This window comes from Oryctolagus cuniculus, chromosome 8 (assembly GCF_964237555.1).
Source record: "Oryctolagus cuniculus chromosome 8, mOryCun1.1, whole genome shotgun sequence".
NCBI classification, from domain to species: Eukaryota; Metazoa; Chordata; class Mammalia; order Lagomorpha; family Leporidae; genus Oryctolagus; species Oryctolagus cuniculus.
The window spans coordinates 1,472,943-1,491,697 of NC_091439.1; the positions used below are offsets into that span (position 1 = coordinate 1,472,943).

At 61.6% G+C, this 18,755-nt stretch overlaps 1 protein-coding gene across 2 annotated transcripts in view; it reads left to right on the forward strand.

Moving 5' to 3' along the window:
• Positions 1–18,755, forward strand: part of GFRA2 (GDNF family receptor alpha 2) — a 68,282-nt gene that overhangs the window by 1,198 nt on the left and 48,329 nt on the right. Inside the window, exons 2-3 of one of the 2 annotated variants that reach the window (XM_070047336.1) lie at positions 3,349–3,663; positions 8,624–8,707. In XM_070047336.1, the coding sequence (XP_069903437.1) occupies positions 3,349–3,663; positions 8,624–8,707 (399 nt within the window). The remainder of the gene's footprint in view (positions 1–3,348; positions 3,664–8,623; positions 8,708–18,755) is intronic. The other variant, XM_070047337.1, reaches the window with a different exon arrangement.

The following is an 18,755-nucleotide window of genomic DNA, read 5'->3' on the forward strand; positions in this document are numbered from 1 at the left end:
GCCAGTGGACGCCGAAACTCAGGGGAGGTGGCCAGGGGGAGCTCCAGGTCGAACAGCTGGGGGGGGGGTGCGCTGGCAGCTACGCCACCTGCCAGTCAACCTCCGGGAAAGACACCTGAGCTCCCCAGCCTCTTGCCGGCGGCTACACTCCTGGGAACAGTTTGCAAGTTTGTCCCCTGGCTTCCTTAGGGACCCAGCGGGGGTGGGGGATGGTGGCGACAGAGGAGGGTCGTGAGCTGGCACGGAGGCCTCTCTTTCACCTCTGGCCACCCGTTGGGCGTAGGGGGGCTGCTGGATCTGCCAGGCAGAGCAGGGAGAGGAGGCAAAGTTTGCTTCCCGGGGTGGAGAAGGTGAAAGGTGAGGAAGGACCAAAGCCACTGCTCCGTTTGGGAGCCCCCTCCTGTGGGGCGGGGGCAGAGGCTGCCTCCCCCCCCCCCCCCCCGTTTCTTTCCCATGCAGAATTCCCAGCCCCTGGTTCCAGGCATGCTTATGAGAACTCTGGGCAGCTTGGGCAAGGATCTAGCTGGAGAGGGTGGCCTCCAGGTGGGGGTGAGGTGTAGAGGCTCTTCCAGGGAGGAGGGGCTCCAGAGAGGGAGCGGGCAGTGCCACTGTGTGTGTGTGTGTGTGTGTGTGCGCGCGCGCAAGGGGCACACTGGGGCACACTGCTGCCTTAGGGCTGTGCTCTGGCTGGCTGTGTGGCCAGCCCTGCCGGGCGGGGTGGCTGCAAGATGAGCCCTGAAGATGGGGGTGGGATTCCATGTCAGTGGGAATGTGTTTGTGCCTTTCCACTTCCTCTCTTCCCCCTCTGTCCACCCCAGGCTAGAGAGTTCCCCAGGGGGCCTGGCCCCGCTCTAGGGTGTGGCTTCCCAGGGCCCTGCCTCCCTGCAGGAAGTAGAGACCGCTCCTCGCTGGGGTGGGAGGGGCCGCAGGCCCCCTGATGTCCTGCAGCCTGGGGCTGCTTCTGGGCCCAGAGTTTTTTTCTCCCACTGTTGGCTGGGCTGAAAACCCAGCCTTCTGGGGCCTACACCGACCAGGACGAAGGAGGAAAGAAATTTGTTATTTCGGGCAGTGCAGCAGCTGGCCTGCTGCTGGCCTGCTGCCGGCCTGCCCCAGCCCCCCTCCCCGCAGGCTTGCCGGACCCCCTTGTTGGGGGCAGGCTTTCCCCAGCAGAGAAAGCTGGGGAGAGAACTGGTGGGTGTGCAGCACGGGTGTGTGAAAGCTAGTGCATGGTGGAGGGTGGGTGGGGTGGTGGTGGCGTCTGGGGTGCCCACCTGGGGTCTGGAGAAGGGTGTGAGAGCGGGGTGGTCCCCTGTCCTTACCCAAGCTGGGCTGAGGGCTCCATGGAGGGACCACCTGGTGTCAGAGACGCTGGCCTAGGCAGGTGCAAAGCACAGGCCAGGTTGAGTGTTAAGGGCATGGCACGGGCCTGGAGTGGAGGCTGGGTGGGAATTGGGCTGGGGGAGAAGGGTTTGTGCAGTGGTGGGCGGCTCCTGCTTGGGGCACGGTAAGGTTCTCCCCCAGGAGCACAGGGTGGGTGCTGTCTGGAGCCGGGAGTGGGGACCTGGGGGTGGGGAGAGTGCCAGGGGGGAGTGGCCAGGGCTGACCACAGTGGGGCTGTGCTGTAGTGCCTTCTAGCTCTCCTGCTCCAGCTCCTGTCCGGGTCTCCAGTGCCCATTGGTAGGATGGGGGAAGTCCTTGATCCTGAGACCCGAGTCCATCTGGGATGTGTAAGGCTGTGGGCACCCCCTACAGGGCAGGCAGGGTGATGTCATTACCCCACCCCCCTAGGCGAATACCCTGACCTTCACCTGTGCTGAGGGTGCCCCATTCTCAGCCCCCTCGGACAGCCCAGGGCAGGTGTGGGGGGAGCCAGGACCAGGCTGTTCCGAGGCTCCCGTAGGTGGGCTGACTGGGTGGGGGCAGCAGGTGCACACGGGGCCGGCCCTGTCAACTCTGCTGCTCCCGTGCAGCCCAGATGCACCCGGTCCTGCTCAGGGGTGCAGGGATCTGCTGAAGCCGGGGAAGCAAAGCTGCTGCCTCAGCTCCACTCGGCTGCAGCCGCTGCCTGCAGACCCTACTGCCAGTGCGTCTTGTTCCCTTCTGGTTTCTGCTCTGATCCTGCCTCCGCCTGGTCACATCTTTCTGTTCGGCGGTAGGAGAAGGAAATGTTTTTGGCTGTGGCCGCTAGGCCCTCTGCACCCTAGGCCACTCCATACCAGTCATGGGGTAGACCTCCTGTCCCCCACCCCCACACCCCCAGGAGCCCATTCCTTTTCCCTGAGGAGTCTGAGCAGGGACCGGCGCTGTGCAGTGCTCTGCCTCTAGGTGGCGCTGTCTCCCTGTGCGGGAGCGATGAGCGAGGCGTGCATAGGGGATTGAGTTTGCCCTGTTGTGAGGAGGGGGCTCTGGGGAGGGGGTTTCGTTAAGTTTTGGGGCAGGACAGAGAGGAAGATGCCTTCCCAAGCACTCTTTGGGTCCTGGGAGAGGTAGCTGTGGCTCTGGAGTGTGGTTTGAGCGTTTTCCGGGGGTGGGGTGGAGCAGGGTCTGGAGTTAGGGGCTCGGCTTTGGGGAACCTGGCAGGCCCCACCCCGCCCCTCAGCTCTGAGCCTTTCCCAGACTCCTGCTGCCTTGAATGAGCAGGGCGGGAGGGCGGGCTGCTGTGTGCTTGCTCCTGGTAGCAGAGGTGGGGTTTGGTCCTCCAAGGAGGGGGGCTCTGGCCTTTCCGGATTGCCTGGTTGTTTGGCATCTCGGAGAGAAGAAAATAAAGGGGTGAGGAAGATTTCGGGGGAGCTGGGGCTGGGAGGAGAGGAGAGAAAGGGAGAGGAGAGAGACAGACGGAGAGAGAGAGAACAAGGCTGTTCACAAAGAGGCTGAAGGGGACAGGCTTCCTGGGAGGCAGCCGACCCTGGGAGCAGAGGGGCGAAGTGCACCTGCTCCCTGGCTTGCCCGCAGCGCCACCTCTCGGCGGGGACTGTGGCGTGAACCCTGTCCTGTGCCGGGCAAGTTGTCCACACTGGGCTGGAAGGTGTGTTCGGCAGGAGTCACGTGTCCGTCTCTGCCCGTGCGTGTGACCCTGGGTCGTCAGCTCTCGTCTCGGGGCCCCAGTTTTCATGGGGTATATATGGGGGCCCGGGCTCTGTGGGTCGTGAGCCCATCTTGGGGCGTCCCTCAGGAGCAGGCAGTGTCCAAGTGCGTCTCCCACCTAGACAGACGGAGGGAGGGGCCGGGGCTTTGCTGTAAGGTGGGGGAGGTGTCCCTGGCAAGGCCCAAGCCCCCAGGCCTGCGTCTTGGGTCGGTGCCCGTGGCGGCGGCCCTCATTCACGCTTGTCTTCCCTCCCCACCGCCCAGCCGAGACCCTCCGCTCTTTGGCCAGCCCTTCCTCCCTGCAGGGCCCCGAGCTCCACGGCTGGCGCCCCCCGGTGGACTGCGTCCGGGCCAATGAGCTGTGCGCGGCGGAATCCAACTGCAGCTCCCGCTACCGCACGCTGCGGCAGTGCCTGGCGGGCCGCGACCGCAACACCATGCTGGCCAACAAGGAGTGCCAGGCGGCCCTGGAGGTGCTGCAGGAGAGCCCGCTGTACGACTGTCGCTGCAAGCGGGGCATGAAGAAGGAGCTGCAGTGCCTGCAGATCTACTGGAGCATCCACCTGGGGCTGACCGAGGGTGAGCTGGGGCCGGCGGGGGCGGGGCAGGGGGCAGGGGGCAGGAGCGGGCCAGCTCTGCCAGCCAGGGCCGCCCGGGACCTCCCCCCTCCCCGGGAAGTAGCCACCTCCCCATCATGGCGGCAGTCGTTGGAGAAGGACGAAGGTGGAGGTGCAGGGGTGCACAGGGGGAGGCAGGATGGAGGAGGTGCTTGGCGGTGGTGGTCCCAGCAGACAGGAGTGGTCAGGCAGTGGGTTAGCAAGGATGGAGTAGTGTGCAGCAGGGCCCTGCTGCCCCGAGCAGCCAGCCCTGCCATTGCCGGCTGCCCTGCTCTGCAGCCTCCTGGGACCCAGGGGCCCGCCTGCCTGTGCTCCCGCGCCCCGGGGAGCTGGCCTCAGCCCCCTGTACCTGGTGCATGTGGGCAGCGGGTCCCGCCTCCCTTGCCAGGCCTGTCTGCAAGCCTGAGGCAGAACCTGGGAGCCCCTTCCCCAACCAACACCTCTCCCCTCCCCGGCCTGGCAGCGGCAGGGTGGGCCCCCTTGGCCAAATGGTCTACTGAGAGCGGGCCAAGAGCCAACAGTCGGAACCGGCTGCTGCACCTCAGCTTCCACCGAGCCCCCAGGGGGCAGGGGTGCGTGACCTGTGATGCGGAAAGCGCAGGGTGCTGGGATGGCCCTTGTTGCAAAATCCAAAGAGCCTTCCTGGAGGAGGCAGGCTCCGAGCCGAGACTGTTAGGTGTGCGTGGGTGAAGCGTGAGTGCGGATGGGCGGGGCTGCAGGTGGAAGGCGCTGGAGCTGTGTGTTTGCGGTGTCAGGGAGAAGAGCCTGGGGGGACCCGGTCAGAGGTCACTCCCGCCGCTGCCGCGGGGCATGCTGGGAGCAGTGGCGGTGGGGTTGGAGAAGGTAAGGGCGGTACAGAGAGAGAAGCCACAGGTGTGCCATCAAGAGCCTGGGGGGACCCGGTCAGAGGTCACTCCCGCCGCTGCCGCGGGGCATGCTGGGAACAGTGGCGGTGGGGTTGGAGAAGGTAAGGGCGGTACAGAGAGAAGCCACAGGTGTGCCATCAACAGGTGCTGGCGAGAGGAGAAGGGGGCGACAGTCAGCTGTGTGTCTGGGGCACCTGGGTGGTGGGAGCCGGGCCTGGCTGTGCAGTGAACAGCGGCAGTGGGGGCAGGGGGCGGCGCCTCTGATTGGCCACGCCCCGCAGACGCACTGGGCGAGCTGGGGAGCACAGCGCCCCCTGTAGGTGGTGGGTGGAACCCCAGGGTGCGTGTGCTCACCGCGGAGGAGGCAGCCTGACATTGGAAGGAGGGAGGGAAGGGGAGTGGGCGCCGGCCCAGCAGTCTCCAATGCCCTCGGTCCAGTTGTACAATGGCTGAGGTGTCCCTGCTGCCCTTGGTGGCCCCTGGGCGCAGGAGCCTGGTCAGGGTGAGGGATGATGAAGGCAGATAACACCTTTCCGGAATTCGGTGTGAAGAGGGAAGAGCTGAGGATGATATGTGAATACACTGATTTTTTTAAAAAGATTTACAGGCAGAGGGGGGACAGAGAGAGAGAGAGGGAGAGATCTTTGATCCCCGGTGCACTCCCCAAATGGCTGCAACGGCCAGGGCTGGGCTGGGCCAAAGCCAGGAGCCAGGAGCTTCTTCTGGGTCTCCCACATGGGTGACGGGGCCCAAGTACTTTGCCATTTTTTGATGGTTTCCCAGGCGCATTAGCAGGGAGCTGCGTGAGCTGGAAGTGGAGTGGCCAGGACTCGAACCGGTGTCCGTGCGTCCCAGGCAGCGGTTTAACACGTCATGCCATGATGCCGGCTCCATGAATAATTTTTATGGATGACAGGAGATCAAAGAGCTTAAATTCCAGGGTAGAACAACAGCGAGGGGGAGTTGTCCAGGTGAGCAAGAGAGAGGGAGGGGGCCTCTGTGCACTAGTGCCCTTGGGACAGGGGCTGGGCCCAAGGCCAAGGTGGGGGAGGGGTCAGCCTTGGATGAGAGGAGGAGCCGCCCCTGCAAGGGTGCTGGAGCTGAAGCCAGAATACTGCACCCTGCAGACAGCCATCCTGGAGCAGGTGCTGAGGTGGCTCACGCATGCGCTCAATAACGGGATAAGAAGTACCTGTGGGGGTGTGGTGGGACGTGTAGCCTAGTGGTTAAGATGCCAGTTAAAACTCCCATATCCCAGTCTGAGCACTGAGGTTCAGTTCCCGGCTCCACTGCCAGCTCCAGCCTCCCACGAATGCAGACTCAGGAGTCACCCTGGCTCAAGTGGTTGGATTACTGCTGCCACCCGCGCGGGAGACCTGGATGGAGCTCTCAGCCCTGGCCGTTGGGGGCATTTGGGGAGTGAGCCAGCAGCTGGGAGCTCTTTCTGTCCGTCTTTGAAATAACTTCAAAAAAAGCAGCGCGTGCAGTGGGTGATAGTGGTAACCGCCACCTAGGGACAAAGCAGTTTGTCCTGAACCAGGGAGCTCCTGCTCCCCAGCAGCCAGGATTGGAATAAGCCCGAAGGGAACCCCCGACACACGGCTCACGCCTTGCACTCACCACGCAGAGCCCCAGCCTCGCCTGCTGGCCGTGCAGCTTCCGGCATCCTGAGCTGGGTCCGGTGGACTGAGCCGGTGATGTGGGACATGAGACGTCTCCCGTTCCGCGGTGGCAGTGAGCGTGGCACCGCGTGCATTTAGCTGCACACCGCCGGCCGCTGCTCTAGGCACGCCGGCACTGGGCCGCATTCTGAGTCCTGACACGGTTCACGCACGCCTCTACTCAGCAAGTCCTCGGTGAAGCACCTACTGTGTGCCTCTGAGGGTGCTGAAGAAGCCGGGGCCCACACCGGGAGGCTTTCCTCCTGAGCCCATTTGGAAAGTGTACCTGCTGCTTCTGTCCTCAGAACCTGCCTTACCCCCATCCCCCCTCCCCCCCCACCAGCCAGGGGAGTCCACCTTCTCCTGCCTCTTAGGGGCCGGGGGTAGTTTCTGCCCGGGGACCTGTGAGAGGACTTTGAATGGCAGTCATGTCCCTGATGGAGACAGTCCTGGCCGGGCCCAGCTGTCTCCCAGGAGGTGACAGTGAGTGGTTCCTCAACAACTCAGAACGACCCTGCTTGGGCTGAGCTGTGTGTGTGTGTGTGCTCCACCACCCCAGGCAGGTGCAACTCCCTGAGGCCCTTTCCCCCCCACCCCCTCCTGCCCTGCAAGGTTCTGTTCATACAGGATCAAAAGAAACCTTGAGCCCGTGGGAGAAGCTCTGATGGCAGTGGCACATGGCAAGCACACGGCCACTGAGCTTGGGCCTGACCACAGCCCACCTCCATTTGGTGGGGAAGTTGAAGCAGAGGGGTGGGCTGGATTCTCCTGGCCACACAGCGAGCTGGTTGTAGAACCCAGGCTGGAGCCCAGGGCCCCTCACTGCTTGTCCAGGTTTCTTTCTGCTGCTCCAGGGGACAGTGTGTGACTTGGGGCTTTTTTTTTTTCTTTCCTCTGTGCCATGGCCACCAGCAGTATGCACAGAGTGTGGGCTGTTGCCGTGGGCTGCTGGGGGGATTTGAGATCAGGTGTCTGAAGGTGGCACTGAAATTCAAGGTCCTCTGGCCTTTTGAACATCTGGAGCAAGGTGTCTTCCAGCCCGAATCTGACATCCCGGGCCTGGCACCTGTGGCCAGGCCCTAGGATCTCCCTCTGGTCAACCCTGCTTCAGCAACAGGGGACATTAGAAAGAGTAGAGACGCTGTTCCTGGAGACGCTGTTTCCCCAGATACCCCAGGGGCTGGCTGATCTGTGTGCAGGTGCATAGGGGCCGGAGCTGCCTGCCCTGGGCGGAGTGAGAGAGCAGCAATGCTTGTTTCCAACGACTGGGTTTTCAGACGCTTTGTGGGCGGGGAGCCAGCATGCTGAGCGGCGAGGCCCTGGGGCTCCGGAGCCAGCCTGGCTCTGCTGCTGCGGAGCTGTGTGACTTCAGGCGAGAGGTTCAGTGTCTCTGTGCCTCTTGCTCTAATTAGGAGACAGGAGTTAATGTATCTGCACTGTGCTCCGTAAACAGAACACACAGTGAAACATTGTTTTTGTTGCAAAAGCCATTTCTAAACTGTTACTGTTGCTGGGGGAGGGGGGCTGCCTGCATGCTGCCCACCTGTGCTCCCCCCAGTAGGCTGGGGGCCTCCCCGACCCCAGCCCAGCCTCAGCGCATAGGAAATCGATGAATGAGCCTGCCCCTCACCGCACACCCTCGGTCTGAGTGACCACCCATTGATTGCCTCTCCCTGATAGTCCCTGGAGGATAGTTCCTTTCCTGCCCACGCCCAGGCAGGGGGCAGGATTCCCCATACAGTGGTGGGGGTTTCCACGGGCAGCCCCGTGTGGTTTTCCACTCATGAGCCTGGAGGGGCCTGGAGCCACAGGGAGGACGGGCAGGGCCTGTGGCAGGTGGGGGTCCGCGCTGTCGCTCAGTGGAACTGGAGCTGATCCATGCGCCTGGGGACGTGCTGGGAAGCAGAGATTCCACTTGCCATGTGCCCTGGCCGAGCTGGTGTGCTGTGAGGGCCGGGAGGCTGGGGTCTAGCTCTGGCTCGGCCACGACTGGCGACGGGACCCCAGGCAGATGAGCCTGGGCTGCCTCCCCGCCAGCCCAGCCCTGTCTTACGAAACGAGGAGTGACATGAAATGATCCCGGGAGATTTATACCAGGCCTTCCGGGGGCTCCATTGTCCCCTGGATGGGGGTGGAAGTCCTTTATAGGGGGCCGGCCATGGAGGGGGTGGGTCTCAAGACAGAGGATTGGGCAGTTCTGACCTGGGGGCAGGGGAAGGCTTCTGGTCCCCTCAGAGAGAAAGGACCGACCCGTATGCAGTATTGAGTAGCTCCGTATGCACCTGCGCCCGGTAGACCCCTCACCTGGGGGCGGGCTGCCCCGTGTGCTTTGGAGGGCGCTGGGAGTGCTCCCAGCGTGGGTGGGGCTGGACCTGACGCCGCTTCTGTCTTCCAGGTGAGGAGTTTTACGAGGCCTCTCCCTACGAGCCGGTCACCTCCCGCCTCTCCGACATTTTCAGGCTTGCGTCCATCTTCTCAGGTAAGCAGGCTCCGGCCAGCTCAGGCCGGCTTGGGCCGGCTGGGGCCACCCGTCAGCACAGCCCCTAAGATTTCTGCGCCTCGGCTCCCCATCTGTGAAGGAGGCGCTCGTGCCGCCCACCTGCCCAGGTGGCCCCTCTGCACAGGTGGCGCTGTGGGGGTTGTCTGGTGGGATGCCGTCACGGCGTGGGTCCCGAGCGTGGAGTCGTTTGTCTTTGTGCTGTTCTGTCACCCGTGGCCCTCCTTCCTTCTCTCCAGTCTCCTGCCTCTTTTGCTTTGGAACTTTTCTTTCTTTCTTTTTGAAGATTGATTTTATTTATTTGAAAGTCAGAATCACAGAAAGAGAAAGAGAGATCTTCTGTCCACATGTTCACTCCCCAAATGGCCACAGTGGTCAGGGTTGGGCCAGGCCAAAGCCAGGAGCCAGCATCTTCTTCTGGGTCTCTCACATGGGTGCAGGGCCACAAGCACTTGGGCCATCTTCTGCTGCTTTCCCAGGCACAGTAGCAGAGACCTGGATGGGAAGTGGGGCAGCTGAGACTTGAACCGGTGCCCATCTGGGATGCTGGGCGCTGCAGGCAGTGTCTTAACCTGCTTTGGAACTGTTCTACTTGTCAGGTCCCTTAACCTCTCTGTGCACTTCAGTTTCCACAGCTGTGACAGTAGCTACCTCGTGGGCGGCTTGTCGTGAGGTTTCCATGAGTGAGTAGAGCGTAAAACACCCTCAGCCGGCGGCAGGACTTCTCTCTCCCCGCCCCTCACAAATCTGAAATCCAGAACGCTCCCAAATCCAAATGTTTTTGAGTGCCGTGGGTGGGAAGTCACGAGTGCAAAGTTCCCGGTCAGCCGTGGGAAGGCTGCAGGTGCACTAACCCTACAGGCAAAGTCCCCTTCAGGCTGTGCCTGTCGTGGGAGCGTGTGAACACCCGTGGGGTTTGGGGGGTCCCCTTCCCCCCGTGTGAACATCCCCACTTCCGAAGAATCTGAAACCCAGTACGCTTCTGTCCCGGGCGCTTCCAATGCAGGACCCTGGCCCGTGTCAGTCCTTGGTGTCACCGAGATCCGTTCTGCTCTGGGTTTTCGTGCTTCTCAAACCGCACTGAGGGAGGCACCTCTGGCCCCCCAGCCCCTGCTTCTGCACCTGGCCTGCCCGGTGGGCGGGGCTGAGAGGGACCACTGTGGGCTGTGGCTCAGCTGTCAGGGCCCCTGGGTTGGAGCCCGATGAGCCTTGGGGTTCTTTCTGCTGGCCTGCCATTCCTTCCAGGGTTCGGGAGACCCCTAACCCAGAGCTTGTTCTCGGGGGGTCCCTGACTATGGGGATCTGGCTTGCAGGCGACTGGCAAGCTCTGAAGTCAGCCAGAGTTCTCAGCTCTCCACCAGGGCATTTGCGTGGCGGCAGCAGCATTAGTTGTTTGCCTGATAGTTCTTGTGGGAGAACTGCAGAGAGAGGAAAGAGAGAGAGAGAGGGAGAGAGAGATCTATCACTCCCCAGATGGCCACAATGGCCAGGATTGGGCCAGCCTGAAGCCAGGAGCCAGGAGCTTCTTCCTGGTCTCTCATATGGGTACAGCGGCTCAAGTACTTAGGCCATCTACCGCTGCTTTCCCAGGCACAGTAGCAGGGACCTGCATCAGAAGTGGAGCAGCCAGGACTCGAACTGGCGCCCCATGGGGTACTGGATCTCAGGCGGCAGTTTTACCAGAGACTTGGCAACAAGACCCTTACCCTTTCAAACAAGGAATTCTCCTGGATGGTGTTTTGTTTTTTTTTTCTTTTAGTTTTTTTTTTCACGATCGCCTCCCTAACCATGGAAATTAAGTTTGGTCACAAAGGCTTGAGTTTTAGAAGCGGACCCCCAAGGAAGTGTAAGATCTACCCTTTGTGTGCCCACCTGAGAACAGACGCTTGCTCCTGTGACGTGGTCTCCCCACCCCCTGGCTGAGAATGCCCACCCTGGACGGGGCTGATCTTTGCCTGCGCCTGGCGGGAGAAACCTTGGGTCCCCTTAAGAAGGGAGGCACCGGCTACAGCGTGGCTGTCTGGGTGTGGCCTTGGGCCCTGGTGGTGGCAGATGGAACGGAGATGGCACAGACGCCCCGTGGGGTCATGGCAGAAACGCTGGGCTCAGAGCGGCCTCCTTCCTGTCCTGCTTCCACCAGTGGGCACGAGCTTTGTGCGTTTGCTGGATGGACTGACAGAGGTCCCTTCTAGAACATTCTGGGTCTTCCAGATTAGACCTGCAGAGGGCTCCACCTTGGACCAGTCCTTCTGAGACAGTGCTGTGGGCTCAGATGCTGGTGGACATCATGGTGGGGATGCCCCGGGGGCCTCCGGTGCACCTGTGACCCGCCCTGCCTGTAGCTCAGGTGCCAGCCCGGTGCTCCTGGGTGGTGTCCTCAGATGAATAGTCCCCCTGGGCTTGGTCCTTGAGAGCTGAACTCAGAGATGCTCCCCTATAAATCCAGGCCCCCAGTGCTTCCTGGACTCACATGTAAGCGTCTTCTTAGCCCCAAATCTTTATGTTGTGGACTTGATGCTCCGTGGGACCAGGATGTACAGGAAATCACTTGGTCTGCAGCTCCCTTGCTACCTGTGGCTGGGAGGTACTCGGGCCCCACTAACCTTGCACCTCTGCTCTGCGGACCCCTCCCTACCGTGAGGGCTGGCTTTGGGGTGCGTGGCAGCCCCTCCTCATCACCCCTGGTGACTGCTGCACCCCAGGTAGCCCTCGAGTTGGGCGAGGGGGTGGCTGTGTCTCGGGGAAGTCCAGCATGGCCGGGTGGTGAGGCCCAGGGGGTCCGTGTGTGGGGCTGTGGCAGAGAGAGGCTGGGAGGCCACATTGCTGGACTGTCGCTCCCGTAGGTCACCCGTGGGGCCTGGGGCAGCCACTTCCCTGCTGCAGACCCCTGGTTCTGTTCTGTAGCTGGTCCCATCCAGGCCACCGGCTGTGCAGAGCAGCCTGGGGCTCTGTTGTTGGCAGCCCTGGTGTGGATCAGGGGTCGGGGTCCAGGCCCACACGTCATCCACCTGTGTGTGTGTGTGTGTGTGTGTGTGTGGCCCAGCGGCTGGGAAGCATCGGCCTGGGTGACCCAGAGCCTGGTGCCATGAGGTCATCGGACTGTTGTTCTATGAGATTAGAAGCCTCTTCCTACTTCCACACACGCGTGTCTGGCCCACGCAGCCATCTCGATGTGGAGGGACTGTTTGCAGGGGGGCCTGGAGTCCTGGTGGTCTCCCCTGCACTGCTGCACGCCAGCGTGTCCCCCGGGGCAGGAGGCTGCTGTGTCTTGGGGGCCCAGTTGTTGGGATCTCTTTACTCCCTCTCGGTTGAGAGGCCCTGGGACAGGGGTCTCCGGGAATGCACAGCTGGAGCTCCTCCTCATCTCTCGCCTCCTCTCTCTCTCTCTCTCTCTCTCTCTCTCGGTTCTTGGAAAGTCCCACTGGGATTCCGTTGGCGAGGACAGCCGCCAGGATTTCTGTAGCGCTCACTGGCAGCGTCTGCCTTCCTCCTGGCTCAGCCTGGCCCGCCAGGGCCTGGGTGTGGGATCAGCTGGGCCTGAGCCCAAGGCCTGGGGGACGGTGACGTCAGACGCGCCCACGTGTCCTGCTCTCACTTTAGGTGTGGGAAGACAGAAGCGGATCTAGAGTCCACAGGAGGGGGCTGGGGCACGGAGGCGGGTGGAGCAGGGGCAGGGGCCTGGAGCCAGACTTCCCTGGGTGGGGTCCTGGCTCAGAGCCTCCCAGCCCCTGGGGCTCTTCCTGAGAGACAGGCAGGGGAGACTGGCAGGTGGCCGTGGCTGTCACCGGGCTGTGCATTTGGAGTGGGAGGCTGGGGCATGGGGCACATCCACGGAACCACTTCTGCATCTGGAAGGGAGTTGTGGGGTCACGCAGGCCCACCCCTTCATCTGACAGGAAAGGAAGTGGGCTAAGAAGGGGCCGATGGAGACCGGGGCTCAAGTGCGGGCTCCACGCCCGCCCAGGGTGTACCTTAGAGCGCCTCTCCTCTTGCCCAGCGCGGGCTGATAGAAACACCTTTCTCCGAGGGTCCCAGTGAGATATGGCTGTGAGTGCTTGGCCCGGTACCTGGCATGTTTCCCTAAAACACGTTAACTGTACGACACGAAAATTGTCGTAGGTGTTTGGCTTGGTGGTTGAGACCTTGAGACACCAGCATCCCTTGTACCTGGATGTGAGTGCTGGCTCTGGCTCCAGCTTCCTGCTAACGATAGCAGTGATGGCTGCAGTAGTTAGATCCCTGCCACCCACACGGGAGACCCCGACTGGGTTCCTGGCTCCTGGCTTTGGAAGAGTGTGATCGCTCGCTTGCCCTCTCCCTCTCCCTCTCCCTCTCCCTCTCCCTCTCCCTCTCCCTCTCCCTCTCCCTCTCCCTCTCCCTCTCCCTCTCCCTCTCCCTCTCCCTCTCCCTCTCCCTCTCCCTCTCCCTCTCCCTCTCCCTCTCCCTCTCCCTCTCCCTCTCCCTCTCCCTCTCCCTCTCCCTCTCCCTCTCCCTCTCCCTCTCCCTCTCCCTCTCCCTCTCCCTCTCCCTCTCCCTCTCCCTCTCCCTCTCCCTCTCCCTCTCCCTCTCCCTCTCCCTCTCCCTCTCCCTCTCCCTCTCCCTCTCCCTCTCCCTCTCCCTCTCCCTCTCCCTCTCCCTCTCCCTCTCCCTCTCCCTCTCCCTCTCCCTCTCCCTCTCCCTCTCCCTCTCCCTCTCCCTCTCCCTCTCCCTCTCCCTCTCCCTCTCCCTCTCCCTCTCCCTCTCCCTCTCCCTCTCCCTCTCCCTCTCCCTCTCCCTCTCCCTCTCCCTCTCCCTCTCCCTCTCCCTCTCCCTCTCCCTCTCCCTCTCCCTCTCCCTCTCCCTCTCCCTCTCCCTCTCCCTCTCCCTCTCCCTCTCCCTCTCCCTCTCCCTCTCCCTCTCCCTCTCCCTCTCCCTCTCCCTCTCCCTCTCCCTCTCCCTCTCCCTCTCCCTCTCCCTCTCCCTCTCCCTCTCCCTCTCCCTCTCCCTCTCCCTCTCCCTCTCCCTCTCCCTCTCCCTCTCCCTCTCCCTCTCCCTCTCCCTCTCCCTCTCCCTCTCCCTCTCCCTCTCCCAAGTAAATGGCAGATTGAGTCCATTAAAGACAGTCCTTTAAATACGTAAAAACTAAAACGGAGTGATTTCTCCAAGGTCAGGTGGCGAGGGTGCCGGGGAGATGGTTTCCTACCTCCCATGCTGGGATGGGGCTTGGCGGGGCTGGAGTGGAGGAGAGTGGGCGATTTCCAGAGGGCAGCGGGAGTCTTGGGCGCTGACGGCCATTGCGTGTCCCTCTGTGACTGGGCGTGGACAGGGGGAGGCTGGTGAGCGAGGCCCCCGGGGTCTCCTGGTACTCACTCCGTGCCCTGGCCAAGAACCTGTGCTCGGGTTCACCTGCCAGGTGAACCCCACCCTTCCCCTGGTGGTACCCCCTCCTGCGTGTTGGGGCACGTGTGCGGTTGAGGGGTGGGGCTCTGGGTCCGTCGCACCTGTTCCTTTGTGCCCGAGTGCCGGCACCACGCTTCGTGCCTCGTGCGTATCCACGGAGCATCCTGGCACCGCGGTTGGCTCCTGGGCTTGGGAGCCGGCTCGTTCTAGTCCCGAGTCCTGGCCTGGCCCTCCGAGCTGTGCACCCATGGGACCTTCTGACACCTCAGAGTCTCATTTTTTATCTAACATGGAGCAGTCCAGATGCTCTGAAGGGTGGGTAGCCCCTGGCACAGGGCCAGGGACGCAGGGGTGCCCTTCGGGATGGGGACGGCATAGGGGTCTGTGTCTGGGGACCCAAGGGAGCCGATGACCTGGTGAGAGTGTTAGACTGGCTTCTGGACAGAGATTGAGAACTTTGAACAGTCGGGAGGTGTCAGAGGTGTTGGGAGGGGCAGGGAAGCCGAGACAGAGTGGGGGTGGGGAGCAGGAAGCTCTCACGTTGGGAGGGGCCGGGCTGGCCCTCTGAAGCCCGCCATTGCTTTCAGTCTGCATCCGGTGCCGGGGGTGGCCCTGCTGTGACGTCAGTGAGACCACATGACACCCTGTGGGCGGCTTATTGGTGGCGGGGGGTGGACTCCATGCTGCCCCCATGTGGTGGTGCCTGGGAAATCTTGGGAGAGGGGATTGATTGAGTGGCTGAGGGTGAGGGGATACAGAAACCCCAGGCCAGCCAAGGAGACAGGACACAGGGACCCTTCGGCAGACGGGAGGCTGGCGCCTCTGGGCTCACCCCCTGCCTTCCCTGGGCCTGTCCTCGGCGCACCCCTGGCCCCACCGAGGCAGATGCAGCCCCTTGCTCACCTTGGGAGTGGTGGGCGGGGTCCCTGAGGGACACAGGCAGCAGTGGCAGCGGCAGGGCGGGAGGCCCGGCCACCTCCATCCACCCTGCCCCCTTCTCAGGCTGTGTACTGCCTGCCGACCATCAGGTCGCCTCCCGCCTCCCGGAGCCAAATGCAGAAGTGTGCTATTTAAATTTCAAAACCGCATTCTTCTCCTAACAGCTGTCAGGGCCGCTGCCGCTTTGCTGCAGCCCTGTCACCTCGCCCGCAGCCCGGCTCCCCGTGAGGATTCCTCTGATGGCCTGGGGAGGGGAGGGGATGGGTGGGCTGTCAGGAGGGCGTCGTGCCCAGCAGTGGGCGCAGAGAGGGGCTGCAGGAGGCTCCTCTGTGTCTGGGGTCTCTGCTGTGCACCTGTTAGGCCTGGAGCGTTTGCGCGCTCTGGCGGGGGTGTGGTGTGAGCTGGTGTTGGGGCTGCCTCTTCGGTTGGCTTTGTGTCCAAGCAAGAACTTGCCGTGAGAGAAAGAACAAGGCGAGAACAGTGTTTAACTTCCAAAGGCTTAAAAAAACCATTTTTTTTTTGAGAGAGAGAGACAGACGGACAGACAGAGCGTGTATCTGTTGGTTCACTCCCCAAATGCGCACAATGGCTAGGGCCACTGCGCTGTGCCCCTGTGCTTGCTTGGTGGAGGTGTGCAGGCGTGGGTGTCTAGCAGTGTTGGGGGAGGGGAGGGCTGCCCTGGGCTGACCCTTAACAAACGATGATGCACTTAACTGTGCGCCTTTGGGGTGCCCCGGTCGGGAGCTCTCGTGGAGTGGCGAGGGCAGGTGCGGGGGGCTCCTTCCCAGTACCCCTCCGATTTGTCTCCGGCTCTGGTTTGCTGCTGCTGTCTGAGAGCTCACTCATGTCCCTTCGGTGAGCAGGCAGAGGGATGGGGCCAGTGAGCAGCTGGCAGATGAGTGAGAGATGGGGGTGCAGGCAGGGGTGTCACTGGAGGGCTGAAGTGAGAGAAGTGTGAAGTGACCGGGGGGCATGGGACACAGAAGCCACCGATGATTGTGCTGGGTGAATTCGAGAGGGAGTGGAGTCGGCAGGATGACGGACAGAGGGGAGAGAACTCCTTGCCTCCGTGGTGATGGCCTGGGCGGGGTCCCCGTGGCACACAGATCGAAGGCAGAGCTGGCGCACAGGTGCGATGGGTTAGTTGTTGCTGGGGTGGGAAGACAAGGGAGTTTCTGTCCAAAACACAGTGTGTGAAGCCAGTACTACGGGGAGAATGTTTGTGTGCCCCCAGAACCACACATTGAAGTCCTGCCCTTAAAGTGGGGTGTCGGGGGGGGCCCTTGGAGATGTGGTGGTTGGTTGGGGGTGGCAGGCAGGGGAGGGAGAGAGGGGCCTGGGAGAAGTGGGGTCAGGTTGGTGGTCGGGGAGCGTTAGTGGGAATTCTGGTGAGGTGTGGAGATGGATGGGCTGGCAGGGGAGGGGAGACTCAGGTGTTGGGGAGATGGACAGGTGATGAGTAGCTAGAGCCGGGGAGATGGACAAGCAGGTCAAGTGTTGCATAGATCATTCCTGCTGAGTGGAGCCCCGTGAGAAGTGGGGGGGGGGCTGGCAGGAGACAGCCCCAAGGGGGAAGCAGCCGTAAAAGGTCTAGGGGGGCTTCCCCCAAGCACAGGTGGCTGGGGTGTTGAGCGGGAGGGGAGGCCCTGCCACCTCGGGGCCGGAGGTCAGAGGCCATGAGCTACCCCGTGGGCGCCCCTTCCGGAACTCTTAGCTAACAAGCATGCCAGCCAGCTTTATACCAGATACACTGATTTATCCGAACTCACTTCCTCGAGTTATCTTCGAAATTCATGTTCAGTGGTTTTCATGAAGACTTTTGAAAACTTAAAATGTTTTAAAAATATATTTGGGGCTGGCACCGCGGCTCACTAGGCTAATCCTCTGCCTGTGGCGCCGGTACCCTGGGTTCTAGTCCCCGTTGGGGCGCCAGTTCTGTCCCGGTTGCTCCTCTTCCAGTCCAGCTCTCTGCTGTGGCCCGGGAAGGCAGTGGAGGATGGCCCAAGTGCTTGGGCCCTGCACCTGCATGGAAGACCAGGAGGAAGTACCTGGCTCCTGGCTTCGGATTGGCGCAGCGCTGGCCATAGAGGCCATTTGGGGGGTGAACCAATGGAAGGAAGACCTTTCTCTCTTTCTCTCTCTCTCACTGTCTAACTCTGCCTGTCAAAAAAAAAAAAAAAAAAAAAAAAGAAACAAAAAATATATTTGGAAGGCAGAGAGAGAGAGAGAGTAGGAGAGAGAGACAGACAGGGAGAGGTCTTCCATCTGCATGTTCACTCCCCACATGTCTGCACCAGCTGGGGCTGGGTGAGGCCAAAGCTAGGAGCCAGGAGCTCCATCCGGGTCTCCCATTTGGGTGGCAGGGGCACAAGGACTTGGGCCGTCTTCCTCTGGCTTTGCAGGTGCGTTAGCAGGGAGCTGAATCCAATGCAGAGGAGCTGGGACTTCAGCCAGCAGTCTGCTACGGGCCAGGCGTGGGCATCCCTAGTGGGGGCTCAGCTGCTGTGCCATGTGCCTGCCCCCCTCCTTCATTTTAAAAGCAAAGAGACACATATAGAGAGAACCAGCCAAACAGAGAGATGCGGAGTGCTCCCATTGGCTGGTTCACTTCCCAGATGGCCTGGGCGGGGGTGGGAGGCTGGGCCTGGCTGGGGACTCCATGCCAGGTGGCGTCTTAGCCGCTGGATGAAACGCACACCCCAGCTTTTGCAGGTTATTGTAGGGGGACTTTGCAGCTACATTTTAAGTTGCATTCAGTCGTTTGAAACCCAGGGGTCCCAATTCGGTGTGGACTTCCTGTGGTGCAGGAAATGTATCTGGTCCTCAAATCCCAGATCTGCTCATCACCGATGAAAAAATTTGAGGAAGTCCGTTGTATCCATCCGCAGTGCCTCAGTTTGGCTTTTTAGTGGCTGTAAATGCAGAATTAAAGCCGATCTGTCATTGGGTGAATTACTGTGACGATAGCAAAAACCTGAACGCTAAAATACACACACACACACACACACACACACACACCCTGAAAGTGTATTTCAAAAGGCTTGAAAAGGCCCGTTCCATTGTGAACGAGTGACCTTTACCTTGGTAACTCCCAGAGCCACACCACTAAAGTGATTTGATTCTGCCCCTTGAGGAAGGAGACTCGCGGCTCAGTTGAGATGTGACAAAATGCAAACTGATGGTGGGATGCGTCCCATGGGCGTTTCTTGCATGGATCTCTGATGAATTTGCCATCTGTTGGGTTGATTCTTGGTGGCCTGGCCTGTTTCCAGAAACCAGCTGCCCCTGGGCGGGGCTGGGGTGACCACGGTGGCCTGGCCTGGCCACGTGAGGGGGCCGGATGGGGGCTCCCAGGGCAGGACTGAGCAGGGAGGGTGACCCGCACCCACAGGGCAGCAAGACCGGGGTTTGGTCTCTCGGAGTCCCTGGGTTGGAGGGACCGCTCAGGACTGGGAGGTGGGGTGCTGGCCCTGCCATCTCTCGGGGGAGTTCAAGTGTGGCCTCTAACAGGGTGGTGTGACCTCCTGGCCTGCACTCCGGGGTGGGGAAGAGGCTTAACCCACTGCACCACACCGCCGGTCCCTCCACGCTTCCACTCTGAGTGAGTGACTTCCCTCTGGGGGCAAACACGCCCCTGCCGGCCGCAGTGGGAGGTGGGTGTGTAGGAGCGTACACTTTTTGCTGTCCTAGCCGTGCATTTGAATGTGTGTGA